The sequence below is a fragment of the Heloderma suspectum genome, chromosome 3, assembly GCF_057233095.1.
Source record: "Heloderma suspectum isolate Gila_16-S chromosome 3, 16-S_ref, whole genome shotgun sequence".
Taxonomy (NCBI): Eukaryota; Metazoa; Chordata; class Lepidosauria; order Squamata; family Helodermatidae; genus Heloderma; species Heloderma suspectum.
In genome coordinates, this window is record NC_139460.1 from 307,722,477 (window position 1) to 307,743,222 (window position 20,746).

At 43.0% G+C, this 20,746-nt stretch overlaps 1 protein-coding gene across 4 annotated transcripts in view; it reads right to left on the bottom strand.

The window, feature by feature from the left end:
- TNIK (TRAF2 and NCK interacting kinase) overlaps positions 1-20,746 on the bottom strand; it is a 424,016-nt gene that overhangs the window by 176,749 nt on the left and 226,521 nt on the right. For all 4 annotated transcript variants that reach the window (XM_084847490.1, XM_084847491.1, XM_084847489.1 and 1 more), the window contains exons 6-7: positions 16,437-16,527; positions 14,674-14,804 (exon numbers count right to left, since the gene is read on the bottom strand). In XM_084847490.1, coding sequence (XP_084703616.1) covers positions 14,674-14,804; positions 16,437-16,527 — 222 coding nt within the window. The remainder of the gene's footprint in view (positions 1-14,673; positions 14,805-16,436; positions 16,528-20,746) is intronic.

Sequence of the window (20,746 nt, forward strand, 5' to 3'; positions counted from 1 at the left end):
GATTTGTCAAGAACAAATCCTGCCAGACGAATCTGATCTCATTTTTTGATCAAGTAACCTCCCCTGTTACTGGAAAAGACTGGAAAAGCTCAGTTTACATTCCAATTCCAAAGAAGGGCAATGCCAAAGAGTGTTCAAACTACCGCACAATTGCGCTCATTTCACATGCCAGCAAGGTGATGCTCAAAATCCTACAAGCTAGGCTTCAGCAGTATGCAAACCGAGAACTACCAGAAGTACAAGCTGGGTTTCGAAGAGGCAGAGGAACTAGAGATCAAATTGCCAACATTCGCTGGATCATGGAGAAAGCAAGAGAATGCCAGAAAAACGTCTATTTCTGCTTCATTGACTATGCTAAAGCCTTTGATTGTGTGGATCACAACAAACTGTGGCAAATTCTTAAAGTGATGGGAGTACCAGACCACCTTACCTGTCTCCTGAGAAACCTGTATGAGGGTCAAGAAGCAACAGTAAGAACCAGACATGGAACAACCGATTGGTTCAAAATTGGGAAACGAGTACGACAAGGCTGTATATTGTCACCCTGCTTATTTAACTTATATGCAGAGTACATCATGAGAAACGCTGGGTTGGATGAATCACAGGTCGGAATTAAGATTGCCGGGAGAATTATCAACAACCTCCGATATGCAGACGATACCACCCTAATGGCAGAAAGCGAAGAGGATCTCAAGAGCCTCTTGTTGAGGGTGAAAGAGGAGAGTGCAAAAGCTGGTTTGAAACTCAACATGAAAAAAACGAAGATCATGGCATCTGGCCCCATCACTTCCTGGCATATAGAAGGGGAAGAAATGGAAGCTGTGACAGATTTTATTTTCTTGGGCTCCAAGATCACCGCAGATGGTGACTGTAGCCATGAAATGAAAAGACGCTTGCTCCTTGGGAGGAAAGCTATGGCAAACCTAGACAGCATAGTAAGAAGAAGAGACATCACCTTGCTGACAAAGGTCCGTCTAATCAAAGTTATGGTTTTCCCATTAGTAATGTATGGCTGTGAGAGCTGGACTATAAGGAAGGCTGAGCTCTGAAGAATTGATGCTTTCGAACTGTGGTGCTGGATAAGACTCTTACGAGTCCCTTGGACTGCAAGGAGGTCAAATCAGTCAACCCTAAAGGAAATCAACCCTGAGTGCTCATTGGAAGGACAGATATTGAAGCTGAAGCTCAAATATTTTGGCCACCTAATGCGAAGAGAAAACTCTCTGGAAAAGACCCTGATGCTGGGAAAGACTGAAGGCAAAAGGAGAAGGGGACGGCAGAGGATGAGATGGCTAGATAGCATCACCGATGCAATGAATATGAACTTGAGCACGCTCCGGGAGAGAGCGCAGGACAGGAAGGCCTGGCGTGCTATGGTCCATGGGGTCACGAAGAGTCGGACACGACTGAACGACTGAACAACAAACCTCCCCTGTGGACCGTGGGAATGCTGTGGACATAATATACCTTGACTTCAGCAAAGCTTTTGACAAAGTGCCCCATGATATCCTGATGAGCAAACTAGCTCAAAGTGGGCTAGATGAAACAATGATCTGGTGGATCCACAGTTGGCTACAGAATCGGACTCAAAGAGTGCTTATCAATGGGACCTTCACAAACTGGGGAGAGGTAACGAGTGGGGTACCGCAGGGCTCAGTCCTGGGCCCAGTGCTCTTCAACATTGTTATTAATGACTTGGAGGAGGAGGTGCAGGGAATGCTGATCAAATTTGCAGATGACACCAAATTGGGTGGGATAGCTAATACTTTGGAAGACAGAAACCAGATTCAAAGTGATCTGGATAGACTGGAACGCTGGGCAGAAAACAACAGAATGACATTTAATAGGGATCAATGCCAAGTTCTGCACCTAGGAAAAAGAAACCAAATGCACAGTTACAAGATGGGGGATACGTGGCTCAACAACACTACAAGCAAGAAGGATCTTGGAATTGTTGTCCATCACAAGCTGAAGATGAGCCAACAATGTGATGTGGCTGCAAAAAAGGCAAATGCTATTCTGGGCTGCATTCATAGAAGCATAGCTTCCAAATCCAGGGAAGTACTAGTTCCCCTCTACTCAGCACTGGTTAGGCCTCATCTGGAGTACTGTGTCCAGTTCTGGGCACCACACTTTAAGAAGGATGCAGACAAACTGGAGAGGGTTCAGAGGAAGGCAACAAAGATGATCAGGGGACTGGAAACAAAGCCCTATGAGGAGAGACTGAAAGAACTGGGCATGTTTAGCCTTGAGAAGAGAAAACCGAGGGGAGATAGGATAGCGCTCTTCAAGTACTTGAAAGGTTGTCACAGGGAGGAAGGCCAGGATCTCTTCTCGATCATCCCAGAGTGCAGGACACAGAATAATGGGCTCAAGTTACAGGAAGCCAGATTCCGGCTGAACATCAGGAAAACCTTCCTGACTGTTAGAGCAATACGACAATGGAACCAATTACCTAGGGAGGTGGTGGGCTCTCCCACACTGGAGGCATTCAAGACGAGGCTGGACAGCCATCTGTCAGGGATGCTTTGACTTGGATTTCTGGACTGAGCAGGGGGTTGGACTGGATGGCCTTGTAGGCCCCTTCCAACCCTAATATTCTATGACCATTCAAGATCAAGCCATCCTAAAATACTCTGCATTACAACAGGGACATTGTTGCTGGGAAAATCCACTAATTTCCCCCCAACTCTTGTGCATAGCAGCTAAATTCAGAGGAACCTTGCTAGCCCTGGCTCCACTACACCACTGATGGAGGGGGAAGAAGTCATCATGGGGATGACTTCTTCCCCCTCCATCAGTGGTGTAGTGGAGCCAGGGCTAGCAAGGTTCCTCTGAATTTAGCTGCTATGCACAGGAGTTGGGGGTCATGGGAATGCCTTTTTCAGTGGAATCTCTGTGGCAAAAATAATGCACAGTTGCAAACACTTAGCACAGTGTCCTAAGACCCCAGAGAGCCACAGCAGAACTTTAACTACAAATCAGGCTAAATTGTAAGAGACACTTTGGCAGGATGCTTGAAAAGTAATTTCTTAAAAGAGAAAAAAATCCATTAGGCACAGCCTTCAAGTGACTCTTTTAGTGTGTACAGACTGACTTTTAAAATTATAATTAATAGGCTTTGTTCTATGTTGTTAGTTCATATTACATGCTGCAGTTCTCAAAGACCTAACACTTCCTCTTTGACTGTAGCTGGACACCTCTTCTTCCCTTTCCATCTTTCCCCCTTTTTACTGATTTGGTTTCCTCCCACCAGTTCCTGCCCGCTGGTCTCTTCACTTCAGCCTCAATAAGTATGCTTTCCAAACCTTGTTAGTACTAGTTTCACAACAGCAATATTGTAAAACGTCTCTCAGACAAGATGTTTGCTTGCTAGCTGTAAATATTTGCTTGTTTACATGGCAGAGCCATGCATATAGAATTAACTTATTTACTAGCTAATGACAAAATTACACCAGATGCCAAACACATGTCCTGGAATGGTAAACACCCATGCTTCGAAGTGACCTGCATATCCTGTACAACTAGTTCGGTATATTGTTGCTGTGAAAATCTATTAATTTCTCCCCCAGCAACTGTGTGGACTGCAGCTAAATTCAGATCCCCTCTCCCCAAGGACCCCTGGGAAATGTAATTCTGTGACATGTGAAAAGAGAATTTCTGAGTGTTGTCTTCAAACTACCATTCCCAGGATTCTTGCCAGGGGGGTGCGGGGGAACCATGTCTATTAAACTCATATTAAACTAACATAAATTTCTAGTGAAGATCTGCCATAGAAGTCCCAGAAAAGGAATGATGATCACGTCCCACATTTCAGAAAATAGCACAACAAGAAATCCTCAGATTTCCAGCTGCTTTATAACAATTAGGATTATATGATATTAAGGTTTAAATATAATAAGGGAGAAATCACAAGCCTTTTTAAGAAGAAAAGATGCTAACACATCATTATTTTTTCTGCCAAGATGGACTAATCTGTTACTTTCTTTCGATTCTCAGTAAATTTGGTAGCTTTCTGAAAGAAAAGAAAAAAAACAAAACAAAACTACTACAGTGTGGCTTTTGCATGTTTCCTATGTGTCATGGAGTGTTTCTGTGAGGTATTAAGTGTATTATTTTGTAGATTATGAAGCAAGCTCTGTTTGACATAAGGAAGCAAGAAGATCAGAGGCATTTTATTTCCAGTGGCTGTAAACTTTGGAATTTCTTCTTTGTACCAAGTCATGAAAGCTTTTGTGTTTATTATCAAGCCATTTGGCCAAGTATGACAGGATCCAATCTGTATGCCTTTAAAAAAATGTCACATTGCTTTGTTTCAAAAATTAATGACAGTTACATTAATATGATCCACTAACTGCTATTATGTCTAGAAACGTACATCTCAAGTGCATCTGTTACAACAAAGTCTGAAAACTCCCTGTAGAAATTTAACTGCAGAGGTTGCTTAAGATGAAACATCTAGATTGCTAAGCTTATTTGATCTTTGATGACAAAAGAACAATTCTGACCTCATCCTGTGTTAACAGTTCTACTGGATAATAGGAATCGTATTCCCACTGGAAAGAGAGGGACATTATCTCAAATCTAGCTAAAAACTTGTTGGCATCAAGTGACTGAGCCCCAAGAACACCACTGAGTGCAATTTATCTTCAACTGAAGGCCAATTCACATACTACATTTTTTGTTTCACATGTGTGGAAATAATTAAAAGCCCTTCATGGCCCATGCCCCTCCCCACATCTCTGCTCTTATAACCCAATCCCTTTCTGCCCATGACCTTCACTCCTCCAGCCCTCAGCTGTCCGAAGGTCTCCTGCTCCCTCAAAACACTCCGTCTGCCTTTTCCCCTGTGCTGCCTCTTATGTTTGGAACTATCTCCTCCAAACACCTGCATGATGCCATCTCTCTCTTCCTTCTAAATGCTCCTCAAAACACACCTTTTCCATGAAGACTTTGGTGCCATGCTCTATTTCCTCTGCCCAGGAACACAGCCTATGTAACTGTTGCTGAAATAAGGAGCCTGTTTACCCATTCCCTTCTCTACTTCGCTTCTCCCTCTGATGTCTTCGCTTTGTGAAATTATGGATTGTAAGCCACCTGGGCAGGGACCTATCCTCTTATACTCTATAAAGTACATTGATGGTACTACAAAAAAAAGAAAAGAAACCCTTGTGCACAAAAGTACATTATGTGAAATAACACACAGTTCCCACCCTGTCAATGCATTATAATTTCACCTTATCCTTAATGATCTTAAGAAATGCCTCCTCCCATGTCTACCCTGGCACATCTTGCTCTTAAGTTCTTGAGAAGCTTGGTCCAACTACTGCCACCTTCTGTGGTTAGCCAGATGACAACAAGGAACTGAGCCTTCTTTGTAGAGTGGCCATGAGCCTTCTTTTACAGAGGACAGTCCTCTGGTTGAAGGACTGTCCTGTGCAATTCCAGTTTAAAGACAAAGAACCATAAGAATTGTTCCCCATCAACAGTTAGGGTGAAGAGGCAGATATATAGGTTTCCTCGTCACAGTCTTCCACACTCTGATGTATTTCTATTTAAATTATGATTAGTTCTAAATCTGCATCTATACATATAAATTAGCATATGCAATGTGCAAATTATGCAAATCATTATCCTCTTTGTCCTCTTTTTTGGTGGTGCATGTCCTCTTTTTTGGCAATTCATAAGTGACAACTTTCTTGGTGGTGGCAATCTGTCTGTTGAATTCACTTATCAAAGCAGCCCATCAAGCTTGCTCAGGTGATGTTGATGTTGCTCAGGTGATGTTCAGGAAACTGGTTAAAACCTCTTTACTGGAAATGAAGCCATTATGGATGGGTCTTCTTCACCGTTTCATGCAGTTTTGTTTTATGTTGGGTGTTTTGACTCTTTTGTAAGCCATCTTGAGGGCCTGTTTCTGAGCTACAAAGTGGTCTATCAACATTGAGCATGCATCCATAAATAAATAATCCACACACACACAATATGCAGATACATGAGTGCGTCTGACATATGCCAAAAAGCAAGGAATGTGCAGATTTTCTTCTTTTTCCCCACTTTTCATTTTCTACCTCTTTTCCTCTCCTTTCATCCTTCTCTTCATTCACAGCTAACAGGTAATTCGGGTAGTTGTGCATTAAGGAAAGGAAGTGGAGAGCAGGACAATATAATAACCCCCTCACACAAGCACCTTTTTGTATGCCGTGGCGCTTTTTTTCCTCAACATTACTCTTTCCTGGTATTAAACTAAACCAATAAAACTACACATTTATTTATATGAAAGAGTGAATTGTTTAGCACTGCAGTATAGGATGCCCCCATCTAGATGCTTATTTCAGAGTTATATGTTCAAAGAAGCATGCATCATACAATACAAAATTTCAGTTTTAGCCTTCAATCCTATTCACTGATGTGGGAGCATGTCCCATTGAACTCAGTGTGATTTACTTCTGAGTAGACAGACAAAGGACTGCAATAGGACTGCAATGTTAAAAATCTAAGAACAGTCCTAAAACTATATACTCTAGACTTAAAAGCCAACAAAAGCAACAACATATTGAATGACAATTAAAAATTAGTCTCCATACAGGTGGGGAGAAGAATGCTTTCAAAAATGTCAGTCTGTCTAAATAATAGTAAGAAAGGTATCTGACAAATTATCCAAGGGAAAGCATTCCACAAGGACACAGTCAAGAAAGGCCTATTCCGTGCATGTTGTCACCAGCCTGAGTGGGAGGAAATACATGAAGCAGGACATACTCAACTGAGCTCAGGGAATGGGGAAGAGTATACAAGAGACAGAACTTCCAATTTACATAGGGCCCTGGCCATTTAGGGCTTTATTAGATCCAAACCAGCACTCTGAGTTGGGCCCAGAAGCAAGCAGGTACCCACTGTAGTCAAGCCAAGATTGAACTTATATGCTTTCCATGACCTGCTCCTGCCACAAAACGTGAGACCGCATTTCACACTAGCTGCAGCTTCAAAACAGTCTTCAAGAGCATCTCAATATATAGCACATTGCAATAGTCTAAATGAAAGCTGAGTAAAGCATGGACAATTTAAACTAAATTATGGTCACTAACAGAAGATGGTAAAGGGCAAATCTTGCAAATGCCACCTGAGAGCAGGATCAGAGAGCACTCCTAGATTGTACACCCCCTTTAGGAGTCGGACCTCATCAAGAAAAGGTACATCCAGTCTCCCTATATCTCTTGATTGGCCTACCATCAACATCTCTGTCTTATCTGTAAATTTATTTTTCCTCATCCAGCCCACAAATGTGTTCAGAGTGTTATTTGGGGCTGGTCCTGGATTAGATGAGGAAGAAAAGCAGAGTTTGGTGTCATTAGCATATTGATGACACCACATTCCAAATTCTTGGAAAAATTCCACTGGAGGTTGCACGTAAATAATAAAAAGCAGAGAGGATAAGATGGAACTTTCTGGTACATATCCTATAGTACAAAACCCATGGGATAGAGTCACTGTCACTCAATAGTACCTTCCAGTACTGACCAGATGAAAGGAGCAGGACCACTACAGCACCTCCAACTGACTTAGTCAACTCAGAAGGACTTTCATTATCAGTAGTGTCAAATGCCACTGAGAGCTCAAGGAGAATGAGCAGGGTCACACACCCCCATACACCTCAAGACACAGATCATTCACCAAGGCAACTAATGCAGTTTCAGTCCCAAAGCTTGCTCTGATTGACATGGGCCTTAGAAAATCCGACTCCTCCGAAGTTCATGGTGCTGGGTGATATGCTGCCTCAATTTGTTGTTGTTGTTCAGTCGTTAAGCCGTGCCCGACTCTTCGTGACCCCATGGACCATAGAACGCCAGACCTTCCTGTCCTCTGCTCTCTCCTGGAGCATGCTCAAGTCCATATTCATTGCATCGGTGATGCTATCTAGCCATCTCATCCTCTGCCGTCCCCTCTCCTTTTGCCTTCAATCTTTCCCAGCATCAGGGTCTTTTCCAGGGAGTTTTCTCTTCGCATGAGGTGGCCAAAATATTGGAGCTTCAGTTTCAGTATCTGTCCTTCCAATGAGCAGTCAGGGTTGATTTCCTTTAGGATGGACTGATTTGACCTCCTTGCAGTCCAGGGGACTTGTAAGAGTCTTATCCAGCACTACAGTTCGAAAGCATCGATTCTTCGGCGTTCAGCCTTCCTTATAGTCCAGCTCTCACAGCCATACATTACTACTGGGAAAACTATAGCTTTGATTAGATGGACCTTTGTCGGCAAGGTGACATCTCTGCTTCTTACTATGCTGTCTAGGTTTGCCATAGCTTTCCTCCCAAGGAGCAAGTGTCTTTTAATTTCATGGCTACAGTCACCGTCTGCGGTGATCTTGGAGCCCAAGAAAATAAAATCTGTCACTGCTTCCATTTCTTTCCCTTCTATATGCCAGGAAGTGATGGGGCCGGATGCTATGATCTTCGTTTTTTTCATGTTGAGTTTCAAACCAGCTTTTGCACTCTCCACTTTCACCCTCAACAAGAGGCTCTTGAGATCCTCTTCGCTTTCTGCCATTAGGGTGGTATCATCTGCGTATCTGAGGTTGTTGATAATTCTCCTGGCAATCTTAATTCCGACCTGTGATTCATCCAACCCGGCGTTTCTCATGATGTACTCTGCATATAAGTTAAATAAGCAGGGCGATAATATACAGCCTTGTCGTACTCCTTTCCCAATTTTGAACCAATCGGTTGTTCCATGTCCGATTCTTACTGTTGCTTCTTGACCCTCATACAGGTTTCTCAGGAGACAGATAAGGTGGTCTGGTACTCCCATCTGTTTAAGAATTTGCCACAGTTTGTTGTGAATCACACAATCAAAGGCTTTAGCGTAGTCAATGAAACAGAAATAGACGTTTTTCTGGAATTCTCTTGCTTTCTCCATGATCCAGTGAACGTTGGTGATTTGATCTCTAGTTCCTCTGCCTCTTCGGAACCCAGCTTATACTTCTGGTAGTTCTCGGTTCACATACTGCTGAAGCCTAGCTTGTAGCATTTTGAGCATCACCTTGCTGGCATGTGAAATGAGCGCAATTGTACGGTAGTTTGAACACTCTTAGGCATTGCCCTTCTTTGGAATTGGAATGTAAACTGACCTTTTCCAGTCTTGTGGCCACTGTTGAGTGTTCCGAATTGGTTGGCATATTGAGTGCAACACTTTAACAGCATCATCTTTTAGGATTTTAAATAGCTCAGCTGGAATACTGTCATCTCCGCTAGCTTTGTTGTTAGTAATGCTTCCTAAGGCCCACTTGACTTCACTCTCGAGGATGTCCGGCTCAAGTTCAGTGACTGCACTATCATGGTTATCAGGGACATTAAGATCTTTCCTGTATAGTTCTTCTGCGTATTCTTTCCACCTCTTCTTAATCTCATCTGCTTCTGTTTGGTCCCTGCCTTCTTCGTCCTTTATCATGCCCGTCTTTGCACAAAACGTTCCCTTGAGATCTCCGATTTTCTTGAAAAGATCTCTAGTCTTTCCCATTCTATTGTTTTCCTCGATTTCTTTGCATTGTTCATTTAAGAAGGCCTTCTTTCTCTCCTTGCTATTCTCTGGAAATCTGCATTCAGTTGGATATATCTTCCCCTTTCTCCCTTGCTTTTCGCTTCCCTTCTTTCTTCAACTACTTGTGAAGCCTCATCAGACAGCCACTTTGCTTTCTTGCATTTCTTTTCTTTGGGATGGATTGAGTTGCTGCAACCTGAACAATGTTATGGACCTCTGTCCATAGTTCCTCAGGCACTCTGTCTATCAGGTCTAATCCCTTAAATCTATTCCTCACCTCCACTGTATATTCATAAGGGATATGATTTAGGTCATACCTGAATGGTTTAGTGGTTTTCCCTACGTTCTTCAATTTCAGCCGAAATTTTGCAAGAAGCAGCTCATGATCTGAGCCACAGTCAGCTCCAGGTCTTGTTTTTACTGACTGTATAGAGGTTCTCCATCTTTGGCGGCAAAGGACATAATCAATCTGATTTTGATATTGACCATCTGGTGATGTCCATGTGTAGAGTCACCTCTTGTGCTGTTGGAAAAGAGTGTTCGCTATGATCAGCGTGTTCTCTTGGCAAAACTCTATTAGCCTTTGTCCTGCTTCATTTTGTACACCAAGGCCATGTTTGCCTGTTATCCTGGTGATTTCTTGACTTCCTACTTTAGCCTTCCAATCCCCTATGATGAAGAGGACATCTTTGTTTGGTGTTAGTTCTAGAAGGTGTTGTAGGTCTTCATAGAACCGATCAACTTCAGCTTCTTGGCCTCACTGGTTGGGGCATAGACTTGAATTACTGTGATTTTGAATGGTTTGCCTTGGATTTGTACTGAGATCATTCTATTGTTTTTGAGATTGTACCCCAGTACTGCTTTTCCCACCCTTTTATTGACTACGAGTGCTACTCCATTTCTTCTAAGGGATTCTTGCTCACAGTAGTAGATATGATGGTCCCCTGAATTAAATTCGCCCATGCCTGTCCATTTTAGTTCACTGATTCCCAAGATGTCGATGTTCAATCTTGCCATCTCATGTTTGACCACCTCCAGCTTACCTTGATTCATTGATCTTACATTCCAGGTTCCTAAACAATATTGTTCTTTACAGCATCGGATTTTCTTTTCACCACCAGACACATCCACAGCTGAGTGTCCTTTCGGCTTTGGCCCAGCCGCTTCACTCTTTCTGGCGCTACTTGGAAATACCCTCTGCTCTTCCCCAGTAGTATATTGGACACCTTCCGACCTGAGGGGCTCATCTTCCGGTGTCATATCTTTTAGCCTTGTGATACATTCCATGGGGTTTTCTTGGCAAGAATACTGGAGTGGGTTGCCATTTCCTTCTCCAGTGGACCACATTTTGTCAGAACTCTCCGCCATGACCTGTCCGTCTTGGGTGGCCCTGCACGGCATAGCTTATGGCTTCACTGAGTTACGCAAGCCCCTTCACCACAACAAGGCAGTGATCCATGAAGGGGGCTGCCTCAATTACCTTACCCTAAATTGGCAAATCTGAAACGAGCTTACCGTTGTTCAATTCTGTTGGATCCAAGGACACGTTTTTTCTCCAGCCAAAACCAGATCATTTTTTTCAGTGCACTGATACATTCACCTCCACTTGTTAATTGAATTAGCTGGGCTGGAAATGTTTTTTAAGCCACAAAGGGCAGGGGTTGAATGCCATCACTGCTACAGTCTAGGCTCCAAAACAAGACCCAAGCTGTGCTTGATTGGATTTATTCTGGGTTTTCCTCTACCTGCACTCAAGTCACCCCAATCTCCTGGAATTACTGGTGAAACCAAAGGGACAGCCTGTTCTGCTGCTTGATGAGGGGACATCTGCTAGCAGCTGTGTCAAGAACCAGGGACAGTTGTTCAATTTCAGTCATCCTAGTGACCAGAAAAACAGCCTAGTGACCAGAAAACTCATATCTATAGTTGAGCTTTACTGACTTCCAGGACTGGATGATTGGGCTCCTGATGCTGTCAAGCATTTCCTATACTGTCCTTCTCCAGCACTGGCAAAAGGGGCAAGAAGACAGAACTGTGGCTGAGGAAAGAGGAGATGATGTGAACTGGCTCCCAAGATAATTCCCCAAGGGACTCACTCTTTTGCTCCCATTTCTCTCTCTGTTTCTCTGCTTCACCAGTATCCTGGCAAAGCAGGTTTCATAAACCTAAAATTTACATACTCCATTCCCCACCAGCACTCCTTCTCTCTCACTAAAAGCTGGCCTCCTGGTATCCATCTGGATCCCTCTATCAGTCTATGTCAGGATTAGGGAATCTATGGCCCTCCAGATGTTGTTGGAATCTGAATCCCATCAACCCAAGCCAGCATGGCCAATTGTCAGGATTATGGGAGTTGTGATCCAACAACATCTGGATGCCAAAGGTTCCTCGCTCATGGTTTATATTTATGTCAATGCCTGATAAAAACTCATCTCTTTCATCTGGCATTCTCAAACAGATCTCTTCACAATGATTTTCCTCCATTCCACTTAGCTTGTTTGCCTAGCCTCTTATATAGCTTGCAAGCCTAAAGGCAGGGCCTGCATCTTTTATTTGGTTTATGCTTTACACTGTGCCTATTTTCTATTCTAAAAATAATTATTTTCAAAAAGAACCTGGGGAAAGGTATGTAGTCTCATAATACTGGCTTAGGTCCAGAACCACCTGGCACTAGGCCTGAAATCCAAATTTTTAATGACAATGACAGATCCCTAATGAATATCAAGTTCGCTTTCCAGTGACTGACTGCCTTATGGACTGTTCATCCCTCCAGATTGTGCTCAGAATAGAAAAATTAACAAGGAATCAATCTGGTGCTAGCAAAGCAGAGTGCCTTCACTGACAAGCTTTTGACAGGCTTCACTCACTCAGAAAACTGCCTCTGCCGTCTGCCTGTAAGTGAGCAAGTTTATGAGACTGTGATTTCCATCAGATATTTCAGAAGCCAACTGCTCAAGAAGAGTGGGTGCCTTCAGCCGTCTTCAAAATGGCACGACATCAACCATGGAAACTTGGCTTCCAAGACACCTGTGCTATCCCTATATATTTTTAGTATAAATCAGCCTTCCCCAACCTTGTGCCTTCCAGATGTTGTGGACCAACTCCCATCAGCCCCAGCCACATGGTCAATGGTCAGGGATCCTAGGAATTGTAATCCAAAATAACTCAAGGGCAGCAGGTTGGGGAAAGGTAGTATAAATGTTGCATGTTAGCTGCTGATTAAATGACAGTATGTTTTTAACAGCACCTTTCCTCCAAAGAGCTCAGGGGGGCATACATGATTTTCTCCTTTTTCACCCTCACAACAACCCCATAAGGTAGGTTAGGCTGAGAGATGGTGACTGTCTAAAACCACCCAGTGAGCCTCATGGCTGAGTGGGGATGCAAATCTGGTTTTCCTTGTTGCTAGTCTGAGACACTGTCCACGAAACCACACTGGTTTGAGTTAAATCAACTGGAACTTGGTACTCACTCAGAGTAAACACATGTAGAAAAGCCCGTACAATCATAGAAGGAAGGAGCAATAGAGCTTTATGCCAATGGCAAAAAAGTAAAATATGCAACAATTAAACAGCTGAAATTGGTGCAGAAAAATAATGGAAAGCCCTCCATTTCTTGAAATGACTGAGGGCCAAGCTACTGTTTAAACTTGCATCCTTAGCTTGGATACTTTTACTCTGGAGGAAAACTGGCCACGTGGCCCCTAGCCACAATATCCTCCTGATCTGGATTAAAGTCGCACAGCACCTTTCTGCTGAAAATCCCACCCCCACCCCCTGCCGCCATGGCTGCTTTTTGCTCCTGAAAGTGGTGTTTACTGCAAACAGAACCTTCAGGTGCAAATAGCAGCCAAGCAGGTGACAATGTTCAGCAGAAAACTGGCACAGGGGCCCAATCTGGAACACATTTCAGATTGGAGCCCCCCAGCTGTTTTTTCTCCAAAATAAAATCTGACAGGTTAAGCACATTTGTTTAAACACAACTTTGGCCCTGAAATTCTTCAGTTCTGTGAAATGACCATTAATTAACCTTATATATCGACTGAGTTTACATGATCACTGAAACTCTTCATGGCTTATTTAAACCACAACAAGCCATAGGGCCCACAGGTGCAATCTGGAAAATCCAAGCCGCAACCACAGCTTGTCATGTTGTCTGAACCCAGAGGGGATGGGTTGTGCAAGGGTTAAACAACCCTCACATAACCTTAAAACAGGCCATGTGTTTAATCCTCAAAGAACCCACCCCTGCCACAACAAGCAGCAGTTGTGGCTTGAATGTTGAAAATGCCTATCCTCCTGTACCGCAGCCCACCGTGGCTTAAATAAGCAACAGTGGGCTATTTGATCGTGCGAACAGGCCCACTGTATTTCCCTTGGAAATATTTTACCACGATTGACTGCAGTTCAAAGCAGGATTCTCCAGATCTGTGCATTAGTGCCCTTTGTGGTGAGCCCTTTGAAACTATGAGCACAGCCACAAGAATGGGTAGTAAGGTCCTTCCACTTCCAAACATGTGCCACTCCACCCAGATAGATCATTGGTTCCATGTAGAATGGCTCCAAATACTTGGGGGTTAAACCTGGGTCTTTGTCTAGGTCAATGGCTAGACTCCAACTTTGATTGTGTGGCTCCCTAGTCTTACTCCCAGTGCTTTTTGTCTGGTGGAACTCATTGGAAGTGTGTTCTGGCACTGTTCTTCTATTTTATACACACACACACACATTAGTATTTGTTCAGTATTGTAATGCTCTTTATTACAATTTAATCGCCATCAACTCCCAAGGAAGCATAATTCAAGAGTTCTGGTACCTTGTCCTCCAGAAAAAAAAGCACTGCTTACTCAAGACGTCTGCCTATGAACTTGCACATTTTCCTGATTACCACTTCCCCCTGATGTCTGTCAGCTTCCTTAATGGCTTGCTTGCTTGTACCTGGGTTCCAGCCCCATTTTCGGATAGATTTCTTGGTTCAAACACTGGCCTAAGCATCAGGGTGATCCACACGGGGAACTGCCCCAGTGTGTTATCTAGCTCTGATGCTAATGTTGCTAGGTCTTGTATTTACCTTCCCATGTATAATTAACTCTCTATGGTTCAGTGTTGATAAGTGAAGATTGCATTAGCCAACATCTTTAGCTACCTTGAAGTCATAAGTGGCATCGGGGTTTTCGTCACAGGCGATAACCTCGGGGGCCATCCAGTATGGAGTTCCAATGAATGTATTTCTTCGCCCAACTGTTCTGTCGAGCTGAGCGCTGACTCCAAAATCCACTGGGAATGAAAAACAATAGTTGATGAGGCATAAGGTAAAAAATGGTTAGACATGTCATATAAAGAAGGAAATATAAATAAAGTCATATTAAATTTCACAAGCCAAAGTTCATGGGGAGCTACATGAATCTTGAAGTGAAGAGTGTTAATTTCAAAAGAGCTAGAGCTCAAGGAATGCTGGGAAAGTTCAAGCCAAAACCTTTCTCTTTATCCAGTGAGTATGAATCTCAAGTCATCATGGGCCACTTGCTAGAACAGAGGTGGGCAACATCCAAGGATCTGAGGGCCCATTTCACCACCCCAGGGTGAGCACACCCACCAAAATTATTGCCATACCACCAAATTTCAGCAGCAGGGGGGAAAGCCACATTTTCTGTTTAAAACAAGGGTATGGAGAGTGCACAGCCTGATTTAATGCAAAATCATGCTCCACAGGAGGGTGATTTTGCTTTAAAACAAGGCACGCACACATGAAAATGTGCCTATTTTGCCGCTAGTCATGTGGCAACAATTTGGGGCTAATGGGAGCTGCAAAAAGCCTGTGAACTGCATGCTATCTACCCCCTGCGCTATAGACTTAGTCTCAAAATGAAGACACATGAAAGTCAGCTGCTACTTTTGCTACAGACTCACAGGTGTCAAAATCTATCTTCACAAGTATCTCCTTCCTTGCTGGATATGAACCCATATCCAGAGTAAGGCTTGGAACTCTCCTTGGCCCAGCTTGTTCACAGGCATCCTGCATTTAGATATTTCCTAATCCCTAGTCCCAGACTTCCACAATGCTGCTCTGCCCTGTGATAGGCTCCCAGACCAGCAGCCTATCGGACCATATCACTTCTAGCCAGATGCAATATTGGCAGGCGCTGTCCTTTTACAGATAGTGACTTCCATGGTGAGCTCCCTGACTTGTGCACAGCGGGTAAGCTAGTCTTGACTGGCACAAGGAATCCTGCTGGAATCTAGCCCAATTACTTTTCACTCCTTCTCTTCCCTCAGCAATCTGTCCATTTCCCTTCAAGTGCCAACTGATGCTTAACTCACACGCTTATTAGGAAGGTGTATCTTTGTAGCTAGAATTGTTTATATCCCCTATCCACCACATATTTTGTCAGGGACTTTGAAAGAACAATTGAATTTCATGGAAAAATGCAAGACTGGAGAGGAGAAACACATCTCTAAGAGCAGCAGGGACAGCTGGGATGGACTAATAACTGTGTTGAGTGAAAAAAGACCCCAAACAGTGACCACTGATATGCCTTACCAGAATCTCTTCATTTTCTAAATTTTTAGTAGATGCTACCAAGAATTTTCAGGGTTTCATTTTGTGTCCATAAGAGTCTTAAAATAATGAAATCACAGTTTTCAGTATTCTTTGCCAGCTTATGGTTTCACATTGTTTTGCATTCTAAAGTGTGATCATGGCCGTGAAGATTCCTGGACCTTATTTTCAAATTCCTTTAATGAGATGTACTGGCATAAATGACCAGCATCCGGTTCTACTTCTTAGAATTTGGAGAAACTCTCGACTTCAGAAAATGGATCACAGAAAGGCAGGACCAACAGTCTTCAGACAAGCCTGATTCCATGCTTCCTTACATTTTCCATAAGCTAGGGGAAATAAATCCTTACCTAGTTTAACTTCTGCATTTTCCGTCAGTAAAACATTCTGTCCCTTAATATCTCGATGGATTACTTTGTGCTGATGAAGATGACTTAAGCCCTAGAGAATTCAGTAAGAAAGACATTACATTTCTTTTTCTTTTTTAAGGTGAATAGACAGAATGTGACATTTATTTTCTGTGTTCCTTTTTGAAGGATGACCTGGAACCCCTCAAGCAAACAATATGGAGGAATCTTGAGGCAGATCAGAGCGAGGCTGGGCCCTCAGGGGAAACAACAGTCAACTCTACCCCTCATGATGTAGTTAGCCCCTCTCGGACTCAGAGCCGGACACCAAGTGGCCACCTAGTCCTTGGGCACTCAGGCATCTAAAGGTTCAAGCTTGGCCAGCTGCCACATACAGAAGTGCCCACCTGAGGAATAAGGTATACACATGAGTAAAGGTATACTCATGAGTAAGGATGTGTTTGCATGTAGATCATTCCTCAGGTGGCACTGATGGCTGCAGCATTGCTCTGGGTTGGGCTCTGAAGGCTCAGGCTTAAATGTTTTCAGTTCTATACACAGAGTGCTGGAATAATGTCTATGCACTAGTTCCTGCTGTGTCTTCCCACTGCTAACCTTACTCTTCTTTGAACCTTGCTGTGGTTGGACCTTGGACTACGTACTGATCTTGACTAATCTCCTAGAGCTGTGGAAGAAACTTACATGGATCTCATGCTGCAATAATTCTATTAGTCTTTAAAGGTGCCACAAGCCTTTGTTTTTAGTACAGGACAGCTTCATGTGTAACTACTTTTATCTGCTGCATTTTATTTTTTTAGCTATTGCATTTATAGATTGTTGTTGTTCAGTCGTGTCCGACTCTTCGTGACCCCATGGACCATAGCACGCCAGGCCTTCCTGTCCTGCGCTCTCTCCCGGAGCGTGCTCAAGTCCATATTCATTGCATCAGTGATGCTATCTAGCCATCTCATCCTCTGCCGTCCCCTTCTCCTTTTGCCTTCAGTCTTTCCCAGCATCAGGGTCTTTTCCAGAGAGTTTTCTCTTTGCAATTTATAGGTACATTTTGTTTTTTAAATTGTAAACTATCCTGGAATCAATTATGATGGAGGGCTGTACATAAATATTTTAATAAATGAAAATAAATGTACACTCAAACATGCAGATATGTTTTAAAGGAATGATATAGTTGCTCTTCAAGGAAGCCTTCTGAGATCCTAACAACATTCCACTGAAATTCCAGATTCCATTATATATTGATGAAATAACCGCTCAGGGGGAAGAGGGAAAGCACCAGAAGCACACAAATTGCTATACAGCTTGAACACTACCCTAATCAAATCATAGCTCATATTAAAAGCTTGTCTTAAAGGCTAGAAGTAAATTAGGTTGCTCTTGTACCTTTTTATTAGGTCATTAATTCTTCTCTCTCTCTTTTTGTAAGCTCCACTTTTATTTCACACATCCATGTTGGAAAGTTTAAAAAATATCAGCCTAAATTGCAATCCTAGTAAGGTATGGTTTACTTTCATGACAAAATTCATAGCTGCTTTAGATTCACATTGGATTCACATTTTCAAAATGAAGATTATTTTCACTCTCTACTGCCAGCATTTATTAGTCATTTTATTCTCACTACATCAGGGTTGCATTTTTTATGAGGATACAGAAACTTGGCTGTATTGTTAACAAAGACGTTTCTCATTATTTTATATGCTGGATACCAGGGCTTTAAATGTACTCTTTAACATGTAGGCATATGAAGTTACCTTATACCGAAATCTGATGATTGGATTCTAGCCCAGTTCTGACAGCAGCTCTCCGAGGTCTCGGGTGAAAGTCTTTGTTAGTCTTGCCACCCAAGATCCTTTTCTTTTTTTTTTATGGCAATACTAGAAAATGGACCTGGGGTATTCTGCATTCACAGCATGTGTTCAACTACTGAGCTATGGCCCTATCCCAATTGCTTTAATAGCTAGTAAGTGTTCCAATTAATACACATTTTCAGAAAGCACTTCAGTGGGTGTTAGAAAATGCACTGACGACTATAGAAGTCATCAAATATCTGAAATCCTCTAGAGTCAGGAGTGATCAGATGGGACCAATCTACAAATATTTGATGGTTCTCATTTGACAAACATAATTATTTTTTTCCTTTATGCAAGTGGATGTCTTCAAAAAGTTGCATACTGGGGTGGATCCAATGTGATACCTACCCCCATGACCATCCGATAGTGAGCTCTCTGCTCCAAATGACTGGGAAACCTTCTGGAGCAGATTTTTGGGCAGTGCAGAGAGCTGCAGGGGGGAGAAGAGAAGGAGAGTCCTGCTCTGGATTTAACGCACTGTTTTGAATTCCCTCTGTCCACGAATGGCACTGTCTAGACTTATTTCTCCCTCTCTTTGTAAAGCAGTTCACTCTGTATATCCAGAGTTGCTATGGAATAATCCAGCCTGACTCCCTAAAGTCTTCCTGCTTGCCACCAAAGCCAGAATCATGGTTGACATAAGGCACAGTACATTTTGAACAGTCACATAGTTGTGCCTGCTTCATTCCCAACACCTCTGCTTCCCTCAAACTGATCCTGGTAAACCCAGGAATCAGACTTCATCTCATTTCCTGGTTTACTTTTTCTTAAATGGACACTTGGAATCTGATCTGACCTTATACACACGAAGCACGGGGCTTTTCCACAACATAGAGCCCTGCATAAACCTCGCAATTTAGCAGTGAAGGCTGAGCATGCACAGCTCTAATGTGATTGTCAGTGATAGCACTGACTACTTGTTTGAAGGGGAGGGAATTAATTCAACCCCCAGATACTCCGTTCCTGCCCCTCTAACAGGTGATCATCACTGTTGTCATTAATGTATACTGCCCCTTCACTAACAGCACACACCCCAGGCTGCTGTATGGTGCTTTTTTGCATATATGGCTCCTTATGCAGCTGGAAATTCAAATGCAGAAACTTCCTTCTGTAAATATATGGCCCAAGCTGATTCAGAGCATATATATGTTGCACTAATTCTTTACTTGAAGGCAATGCTCCAGAGTTTTTTTGTGTGTAAATCATTATTTTTACATCTTCTTCTGAAAAGTGAGATGCTGAGGCCCATTGGCTGGTGTTGCACTTCATTCAATGGCATCTACAAGCAAAGCATGAGTCCTTAAACTCCTTCCACAGAAGCACCCTACCCTCCTTATTAGTAGCTACTTGTTAACTTGAATGAATTGGAGGGAATACTTACTGTGTTCACAGACTGCACAGTATTATCTTTACAAGCCTTAGACATTAACATCCTCTGAGGCCCAAACTGAAAACTCAGCCCTGGCAGATCTCAAAGGCCAGGAGGGGCAAGGATCCAAAGAGCAGGTATTAGGCCTCAAACTTCCAGTTTGTCCACACAGTCTGGTTGCACAAACTGAAAGGTCTCCATAGAAACCTGACCAGACAGGAGGTAGCTTCCATCTCAGACTCGATAGGATCTATGGCACCCAAACTGGAACAGAAGGGAAGTTCACAGAAGGAAATTTCCCTTTCCCTCTCCTCCCTGCAGCCACCTCCCCCTCCCCAAAAATCTTTCTGAAAGGCCGGCGAGGGTGCACCTCTGAACAACATGGGCTGGGCTGCAGGGGGCTGCTGGGTGGGTGGGGACTTTTCTTCTGTGTCCTTCCTTAAGTTAACATATCATAAGTTCCAAGCCACTGCATCTAAATTGAGCAAAGCTTTGATACAGAACCGATAAATATACATATGAGAGAGGGGGCGGGGGGAGGGAGAGAGAGAGGAGACAGTACACCCCAGCAAGCATAATATGTCCTGGGTGGTAAGATAAGACACAAAGGTATAAGGATAATGAATTGAATCAACGGTACTAACTAAGGGTGCCAATCTCTCAAAGAGAATTTGGCAGCTGGCAATAAGGATGGCATTTAATGTTTGGGGGGCTGAGGGGAGGAAGGCATAAGATTCCCTGCAAGGTTCAAAGGCTGCTGTTGGATATATTCTGGATTAACATTAAAAAAAAATGTTTAAAGAATTTGTTATAGTTATTTTCTTTTTTAAACCTCATAATAATGATAGCAGTGTTAGCAGCACAGGACAGACAGCTATTTATTTTTAAGCAAAGGGATGCGTCTTTCTAAACAGACTCATTTAAAATGTATCGCAGTAGTCATTCTGTGCTTTGCTGCTTGATATTCAGGTGGCGGCAATGGCTTGGTGTGCTTTTCACCAGCTTTGATTGGTGAGCTGACCATGATGCCCTCTCCTCTCAGACAACAATTTATTTGGCCACATCACCTATGCCTTATT